At 37.6% G+C, this 9,012-nt stretch overlaps 2 protein-coding genes across 3 annotated transcripts; one reads left to right on the top strand and one right to left on the bottom strand.

The window, feature by feature from the left end:
* Window positions 1-250: 250 nt before the first annotated feature.
* LOC147761090 (uncharacterized) lies at window positions 251-2,610 on the top strand. Its single transcript, XM_087015161.1, has 3 exons — window positions 251-272; window positions 686-906; window positions 1,201-2,610. Exons 1-3 carry the CDS (start codon window positions 251-253, stop codon window positions 2,152-2,154), a joined length of 1,197 nt encoding a protein of 398 aa, XP_086871287.1. The 3' UTR covers window positions 2,155-2,610.
* LOC106167195 (uncharacterized) lies at window positions 2,460-9,010 on the bottom strand. 2 transcript variants are annotated; one of them, XM_087015197.1, is made up of 5 exons: window positions 7,903-9,010; window positions 6,870-7,013; window positions 5,915-6,318; window positions 5,155-5,325; window positions 2,460-4,836 (listed from the first exon to the last, which is right to left on the bottom strand). In XM_087015197.1, the coding sequence occupies exons 1-5, from the start codon at window positions 8,157-8,159 to the stop codon at window positions 3,884-3,886; spliced, it is 1,929 nt and encodes a 642-aa protein (XP_086871323.1). In that variant the 5' UTR covers window positions 8,160-9,010; the 3' UTR covers window positions 2,460-3,883. The 2 variants fall into 2 exon arrangements, with proteins under 2 accessions (XP_086871323.1, XP_086871324.1); XM_087015198.1 differs by lacking the exon at window positions 7,903-9,010 and adding an exon at window positions 7,611-7,832.
* Between the last annotated feature and the right edge of the window lie 2 nt (window positions 9,011-9,012).

Raw genomic sequence — 9,012 nt, 5'->3', positions numbered from 1 at the left:
TTACAATGGGGAAAGCGTACGGCAGCTGCATTACACTGAACTTTCAACCAGTATTCTATAAGCGACATCGTCACACAAGAATCAGGATATACGTACACATTGTAGCTAATTAATACCTGAGCTGTCACGCCTATATAAACCCAACCGAATTTTCAAACTCCAAGACTACAGGGAAACTGTGTTGGATGATAAGTTTAACCTGGTTTTGATAGCGACGTTAACGTAGTGCTTAACAACAAGAGTGGAATCAATGGCAAGCATTCCGAATACAGGTCTGTACGTTTTCTACTGAATCCTTAAACCATTTTTTGACATTTTATTAAGAATTGCTTCCTATGTATGAAATTATCAGACATGTAGTGGTCTCAGACTGTAAGCACACGTTGAGTTGAGTTTTAAGATTTCCATTCAGCCTGGTACACAGTAGAATTAAAAATATACAAATACTTCAGAGGCTACGGTGAAGATTTTTTTTTCGTATTTAAGCAATACGTACATTGCTTTTATTAATTTCATTTAATTTTTAAATATATTGGTAATTTTGTTCTTATAAGTACTTGATTTTATGTAAAGTCTGCTGAACATTTTAAATGGCTTTTGGATTGGTGCAATTAAGTGAACGAATAAATAAATAAATAAATAAATTATTACTTTTTTAGATTAATATTTCAATTTCATCTCACAGGCCAAACAGGTGTCAACCAGCTGGGCGGTGTTTTCGTCAACGGGCGACCCCTGCCGGACCAGGTGAGAATGAGGATTGTGGAACTCGCGATGCTGGGGGTTCGGCCCTGCGATATTTCTCGTTACTTGCTGGTGTCACATGGCTGTGTTAGCAAGATACTGACGAGATTCTTCGAGACTGGATCGACACGGCCCGGTTCCGCTGGAGGGAACAGACCAAAGGTAGGTCGAAAGATTGAGCTTATAGTTTTTAAGCCTACTAATTCCGTTGTTTACATCAACTTGACTGAACTCTCTGAGCTACATTAATTTAACAGATAAAATCTCATGAATTAAATTAACCTTTATCTATCTGTTCCAAACATTTCACCTAATCAGTGAAGAATTTCATCAGCTGTGTACATAGTGTCATATAAGAATAAAGTGCTTCAGTCAGTTTTAAGCCTTATATTCACACGCGCGCGCGTGTTCAAAATATTGATACAATTATAGGGTTTACATGTTTTTTTTTTTCAGCTTCATGCACTTCACACTGGGTCTCTGCTCGGCAAAAGGCACTGCTCTTCAACGACAACATTAACGCCATACAAAGACGACGCACCTGTAATAAAACGTGCGTCGCTTGTAATTAATAAAGATAAGAACATTGCGTCGAACACAAGACAAGGAGGCAACCTGGGATCAAACCAAATGCACATGTCACGAGAGTTTAAGTCTGACATCACAACGGCGAGCACAGGTACCTCACACCAGCCTGCGCTCTTCGGGGTTTCCAACGTTATTCCACGGAGGCCTCTTCGAAATACGTCATCTGCGCTTCTTCATAGGTCAACACCATGCAAACTAGCGTTTGTGTCGACAAAAATGCAACAAACTTACGCGAATAATGACATGAGCGACGCCGTTCCATATCCACAAATTAGAAACGTTTATCAGGCCGCAAGTAACACTTTCAAAAAACTTTCTGCTCAACATTGTAATGACACAGCAAGACTGAAAACGATTGTTTTGACGAAACACCAGAAGCATGATAACATTTACAATGAGGGGGAAGAAGATTCTGAAAGTACTGTCAATAAAATAAGTAGAGATAATGACGAGAAAAATGACGCCATTGTCACATCGAATATTGAAGGAATGATTGATTCTAAAAAGAGGCACATGGCCACTACTCCAGTAGATTTAACGCTGGACCTGGTTCGACACGGACGCCCAATAAAACAGACGCCAGTGAATCAAGAACTCTGCCTCAAAAAGACCAGTCATATTAATGAAGAATTACAAAACCCATTTCTAGTTGGTACCCATGAACCATTTTCTTCTCAAATGTTGACAATGTCAGCAATATCAGTGCGCGATTTTGCAAAAGTAAACAAAAAAGACGATAGAGCCGCTGCCAGATTGCCCCATAGTATTGAAAGCATTCTCGGTAGAAACAGGCCAAATACTGGTGATGCTAGTAATAGTTGAAAAAATTTAGTTGCTGGGAAAGTCATTAATATATATATGTTTTGTAACACGTACGTGTATATTGCAGGTAATGTGCATTTCAGATTGACTATACAGGTACATGTATATAGATTCATGCTGAAGTCCACAAAACGCAATTTTCAACATTCGAGGAAAACCAGCCTTGCTTCGACAGTTCCCTCATTTCCTCTGCAATCGGTTGTCTCTCTGAACAGAAGGGCCGAATCATTAAAACGCATGCGCAAACATTGAACGGAAAATGATCAAGTAGCAAACGTAGCCAATAATTTAACATCTTTGTATTGAAAAGCAATATTTCACATCGAAGAAATTTTAAGGTAGCTTTAGAGGCAAGGGGGTTTGATAATAAAACAATTTTGCGGTTCATAAAATGCGATTTGTAAATGAAAGACTGTTTTTACAAAACCACGCATTTTGATTGGAAATAATTTTTTTAAATAAAATACAAAACATGATCTCACAAATTGCCAATTAAGTCTCACCGTATAAGTTACATCAGTCTTATCACAAAAGTTACAACCAACACGCTATAAACGATACACATCAAGATTAACACTAAGATCACACTAAAAATACATGTTACATACACAATCTAAACAATTAAACACCCACAATAACAGTTCACGTACTAGCATATATCGTTCAACTCATTGGATTGAAGTTGCTTATTAATTGTGCACATCTACCTCTATAGCCTTTCAAAATTCTGCCAATTACTAATGTAATAATAAAAGTATCACCATTTTCATTCACAAACGAAATAATGTTTTTTTTTCTGAAAGATAATTCATAAAGACATAATCGAATAATAGAATATTTCCTTAATTATTCCAAACAAAAAAGTCACGTCTATATCTTATGCCTTCTACTTCTACTTAATTCATTTAGGAACAGAATTCCCTTCTTTTTGGTATAAACACGTAGTTTTGTTTGCAGTATTATACAGGCAGATAATCTAATATCTTACATTTTCATTTTTCAAAAGTTGTATAATTATAATATGAAATATTGCAGAAGTTGCATTTCGCTTCCTGTCTTAGCTAGTCCATTCTTTTCCGACTATTTAACCCGCTTTTCAATCAACAGTAGATATTCAACAAGTACATTTTTTAAAAATTTTGCAACGCATAAAATATGTTACAGTATAAGGATAACACACACCATCCCTGAAAAATTAAGTGGTGTTAGACAAGGGCATTTCACTGTTCAGGTATGGCGTCGTGTGTTATTCTTATACTTTTATATCCCATATCCGTTCATGTCTCTTACTACGTTCATTTTCTGAGTGCAATGCATATAAAACACTTCTTCCAAAGTGGTTCAACAGAATGAGTTCACTTTACAAAGTAACAATATGTACAAAATTTTTGACCAATGAGCTCATTGTTTTGACAAATACAACGTCAAGAAGCATATGTCAATACAGAGCGTTTTGGTCGTATATTAAATTGTTCACAGATTAGGATTAATCTTATAAAATTAAAGACACTCGTTGTCTATATAGCTAAAATACACCTACTGTCAACGACCTTTTTCTTAGAAATATTTCCACTTTGAACTCGAGACCCTGTCTGATCATGCACGTCATCAATGCCTCATGCAAATAAAAATTAAATATCTGTGTTATTTTGTATTCAGCACAAGATGTGTTTACAAAGTAAAACGTTGATAAACACACATCTAAGTGTCATTTTGCCCAGATATTAGGCTATATGCGTTTGGTTTGGGCCAAAAGAGATCTAGTTGCCTTGATGTGTGGGTGTGTTTCGTCCTGGCCATGTAACTTGACCTCTTCGTCCATTGCATAGTTTAAATATTTGCTGGCAGCTTCCATGTCACCTTTCTTCATGTATGTGCGCCCTAAAAGTCGCAGTGAACGAGACAAGTTATCCCTGGTAACATTACCACAGTCGAGTCTTGCACACAGAATTCTGTAATACGTGACAGATGTACTGTGCAACTCTATTGCATCATTAAGCTTTCCCCACATTTCGTATGCGAGGCCGCAACTGTAATAGCACTGTGCTACGTTTTCATTCACACAGTCCGGACCAAACACCATTTGCTGGTAAGTTAAAGTTTTATTACAGTAGTTGATGGACGCTTGGTAGTCTCCAACTTTTCTGTAAGCTCTCCACAGTAGTCTAAACGTTACAAAGATCATATTTTCTGGGATCCTGCTGTTTGTGCTCTCCTTCAAAATACGCTCTGCACTTTTCAAAGTATCGATGACGTCTTGCCACCTTGACTCTTTTTCGTAGTCTTTTCCCAAAGTAAGTAAGTGCCGGAACTCTTTCACCACTGTTTCATCCATGCCGTCACCATGCCAAATTGGTAAAGTTTTATCGGTTGTTGATGGAGCCAAATATTTCTTTTTATCCTGCTCATTTCTCTTCTCATTCAGTTTGATTTTCATTTCTTTTAGTTCGGTATCTTTCTTATCAAGCCTCTGCTGAAGATCGTGGCACTGTCGCTCCAAGTCCGCCGTACCCGCTTCATACTGGTTCAACTTCGCTTCGCATTGCTTGATGTGCATTTCCTGCTGAACCAAGGCCTCGTCTTTCATTCTGCTTACTTCTTGCGCATCTTCCAACTTTGTCTTCAATTCTGCGTTCGCATTCTCTAGATCACTGTATGTTGGACGGGAGTTTCCTTCCGGAACTGAAAAGATGAAAAAATAATTTTGAAAATTTAACGTATTTATTACGTATACGTACATGTACCTGCTCATTTCACAAGAACTTAAACCCGCTTTAGAAATAGCATTGACATATCTGGGAATGGCCACTGTGAGTCTTATCCCCTCTCTCCAGCTAGGTCACCCCCCCTTTCCCCGTCGGCAGGTACCCTCCTCCAAAAAGGATAGCAAGCGAAAGAAAATATAACAACTTTAGTGATATTGGCCTTTTTTTCTACTTCATATTGCAGAGTGAATTAAGAATACAAAACTTTTTTACTTTCGAAGAATTAAGGATATACCCGCTTCATACTGGTTCAACTTCGCTTCGCATTGCTTGATGTGCATTTCCTGCTGAACCAAGGCCTCGTCTTTCATTCTGATTACTTCTTGAGCATCTTCCAACTTTGTCTTCAATTCTGCGTTCGCAGTCTCTAGATCACTGTATGTTGGACGGGAGTTTCCTTCCGGAACTGAAAAGATGAAAAAATAAATTTGAAAATTTAACGTATCAGGCCCGTAGCCGGGGTTTCGGGGGTTCGAATGAACCCCCCTTTTTGGCGGGAAAAGGTCCCCTCTGGGTAAAATTTTATCTAGGTACATGAAGGTTTTATGGTAAAAAGTCCACTTTTTCAGAAAAAGAACCCCCCTTTTGAAATTGCTGGCTATGGGCTGCGTATTAATTACGTATAGGTACATGTACCTGCTCATTTCACAAGAACTTAAACCCGCTTTAGAAATAGCATTGCCATATCTGGGAATGGCCACTGTGGGTCTTATCCCCTTATCCAGCTAGGTCAACCCCCCCCCCCCTTTCCCCGTCGGCAGGTACCCTCCTCCAAAAAGGATAGCAAGCGAAAGAAAATATAACAACTTTAGTGATATTGGCCTTTTCTACTAATTCATATGGCAGAGTGAATTAAGAATACAAAACTTTTTTTATTTTCGAAGAATTTGGGATCCGCTAGTCATAGTGAATCCATTTGGCATCGATAGCTTGTGTAAAATAATACATCAGTGTTCTAATGTACTTTCTATTTTCATTTTATTTGCGATACTCACCTCCTAGTGACAAGAACAGTTTCTTCTCAAAATCAAATTCATTGTATCTAATATGAGTCAAGCGCCGCATATTTCTGGGTAAATCTTCCAAGGAGGCGTCCATCAAGATAGGAACGATGATGTCTTCACTCGTCTCGGCAGCCTTATGCAGCGCCATATCTCTTTCATGCTTGCACCAAGGACTAGTAAGAAAGTCTTTTGAAAGAAAACAGATAACGTATGTGCACTTTTCAAGAGCTTCGTCAATGCAAGTCACTGTTGTAGTACCTGCTCGGAAATCCTTCTTTGAGTAGCAGCAGCTGACGCCCCTTTTCTCCAATGTGTCCATGACACTTTCCACAAACTCAGCATCAACCTTACTATGTACCAAGAACGCATGGTATTTGTTTTGATAAAGTACACCCCTGTAAAAAGCAACATAACTTTTTGAATTTGATGCCCGCAATACGCTTTAGCAGAAAAAAATGACAATAAGATGGAATATATTTAAGAATAAAAAGGAATAAAATGAACTGGTAATAAGATTAAAATGTTGTGAAATAAAAAATAATTCAAAGATTTTTAAAAATAAATAATAATAATTATAATAGTTATTATAACGATTATATTATTACAATCGATTTTTCAATAACTGAAGAATTGATTTTGTTAGCTTTTACTTTTTTGTAGATTTTTCTAATATTTGTCTATACATACAATTTCAAAACCACGACAAGAAAATTAGGGTAAACAGAAAAATGAAAAACATTTACATCAGTTATTCATGTACCTATTTTCTTTAATGTGCGTATTGAAAAAAAAAAGAGGCAGAACAACCGCCATTCATGATCAATCACATAAAAGATATTAAATTTACCCAAATCTTCTTATAGATTAAAACTTATGGACTGAATTAAGCAGCATGACAAGATATTCGCAGTTTCATTTACATTTCCCCCTTCATTAGTTTACTCACTTAGATTCCGTCGTATTGAATTCCGTCAAAGATCTGTCAGTATTATTGACAACATTAGTTGATGTGTCGCCATTAGATGAAGAGAAGTCCATCTCTCTGAGAGAGAGATTGCCCGTACTCGAGGTTATGGCGAAGAGCTCCATTCTGTAACAAATCGACGAGAGTTATTTTGCACACTACATCTTATAAATACGGCATATAAGTGTAAAATGTGTCTTTCCCTAAATCCCGAATCCTTGAGTTAGACGTAAACACACGCACACACACAAGTAATGATGTATAAAATTCATTATTTCAAAATGCATTACATGTACGATGATAACTTGAATGGATTGAAAATGACACAGTACCCTGGACACACACGCACCCATGATAAACCTCGCTTGATCAAGATTTAGACAGTCTCACTTACAGTCTACCTTTCCAAAGTTCATGACTATAGGACAATATGTTCAGCCTACTCGTGGCTGAACAAATAAAAAGCAACTTTAGTTTAAAACTGAGGGACAGGTACAAACAAATAAACCAAATCAACAAATTCGGGTAATTCACCGCATGTACCCATTTGGCTAAGCAGGCCTATACTGAGGTACGTAAATCTGTGACACACAAGCAGCTATTTCATCACACATTTTCCACGTGGATGGATGACAATAGCCTGTCGATATATGCATATGTTAGTTATTCTAAATATCAATATATTATACATTATATATTTGTTGTATATCAAAACGCGCTGACCTCACTTGCCAGTCTGATAAAAAGAAGGTGAAACCAGGCGAAAAATGGCGTCCGGACGTAATGGAAATTCCAATACTCAGATTAAGACGGGTGAAAGAAGGGGAACCCCCAATGGTCATGGACACTAAAGATAAATAATCATAGGGCCTATTCAACAGCTTTCCAGCAAATGCCATCAAATATAAAGTGCCTCGTAGTTATTTTCGTTGCTAACTCGATATAGCTATAGCCCTACTGTTGAAAATCGCGTAAACAACTCTCTTTGCAGAGAACAGGCAGTGCATAAGCGTACCTTGTAATTGATCTGAGACGCGTTTCTTCCTGGTCGTGGGGGATCAACCAGCAGCAGGCGACGACGGGGAATCCCCGAAAATTCAGTTGACGCATTATTCCGGTTCCCCTGAGGACCTTGTAATAAAATCTCCCTTTTTTCTTTGCCGTTTGTAGGCAGGACTGCAGTGGACATGGGCGTCCGCAGGGGGGGGGGGGGTCTATGGGGTCACTTGGAATTTTGGCGGGCACGTTAATTGCGGGTACCCAGCCAATCATTAACTCCCCCTTCAATGACTTTGACCCCCACTGGAATATTTTCTGCGGACGCCCAATCAAGTTGATTAGACGGGGTGCACTTTAACGAGAATCTCCGAATAGATAGATCGATCCTGCTGGTACGATAAAACTTACACACATCGAACGCGCCAGATAATCTTTTTAATCACGCGCTGGAGTGAATCATTTACAATCCTTGAAACAGAAGTATTATTTAACTGGATTCGCCTTTATTTTTTTTTTCTACAAAATATAAGCTATTGGGTGACCCATAGATTCACAGCCGCTACAACCTCTTCAAATCCTAAGCGTCAATCCATTTTCAAAGAAAGAGAAACAAACTCACAAAACGTTATGTCATGCAACAATTAAGAAAGTTGCATTTATTTCTATGAACATTTTACATGCACTAAGTACATGCTATCGACCACGAAATAAAATATGACAATCAATTTCAAAAAGACAAAACACAATTCTTTGAATGAATTTGGGTACAAAACAAATCGAATGATTAAATCAACTTTTGAAAATATTATTACTAGTAAGACCTATTATAGAGAAACTGATCTCTTTTTAAAATAGAATGTTTGATGTGTCATAATTTCAAATATACTGTCTGTGCACTACAATGACCTGATTTAAAAATAATATTGATAACTTCCAACACAATTTAATTAAAAACATGCAATTAAAAGAAAACTTGGGGTAAATCTACTTGTTGAGGTATCAGATATCATTGAGTATCATAATATAACAAGACTAGATAAGGCACATACAGACATTAACAGCTACATGTTGGATGAATCAAACAATTCTCAACTAAATCAGTTAACCCCCCTCCCCCCCCCCCCCC

The sequence above is a fragment of the Lingula anatina genome, chromosome 6 (genome assembly GCF_051362555.1).
Source record: "Lingula anatina isolate TDL-2025a chromosome 6, LinAna3.0, whole genome shotgun sequence".
Taxonomy (NCBI): Eukaryota; Metazoa; Brachiopoda; class Lingulata; order Lingulida; family Lingulidae; genus Lingula; species Lingula anatina.
This window is presented reverse-complemented; position numbering and strand designations above follow the sequence as displayed.

Coding starts and splice junctions, on each gene's coding strand:
- LOC147761090 (XM_087015161.1), top strand. CDS start 251: ATGGCAAGCATTCCGAATACAG. Junction 273..685: donor GGCAAGCATTCCGAATACAG/GTCTGTACGTTT, acceptor TTCATCTCACAG/GCCAAACAGGTGTCAACCAG. Junction 907..1,200: donor CTGGAGGGAACAGACCAAAG/GTAGGTCGAAAG, acceptor TTTTTTTTTCAG/CTTCATGCACTTCACACTGG.
- LOC106167195 (XM_087015197.1), bottom strand. CDS start 8,159: ATGATTGGCTGGGTACCCGCAATTAACGTGCCCGCCAAAATTCCAAGT. Junction 6,319..6,869: donor TTCAATACGACGGAATCTAA/GTGAGTAAACTA, acceptor TGCTTTTTACAG/GGGTGTACTTTATCAAAACA. Junction 5,326..5,914: donor ACTGTTCTTGTCACTAGGAG/GTGAGTATCGCA, acceptor TCATCTTTTCAG/TTCCGGAAGGAAACTCCCGT.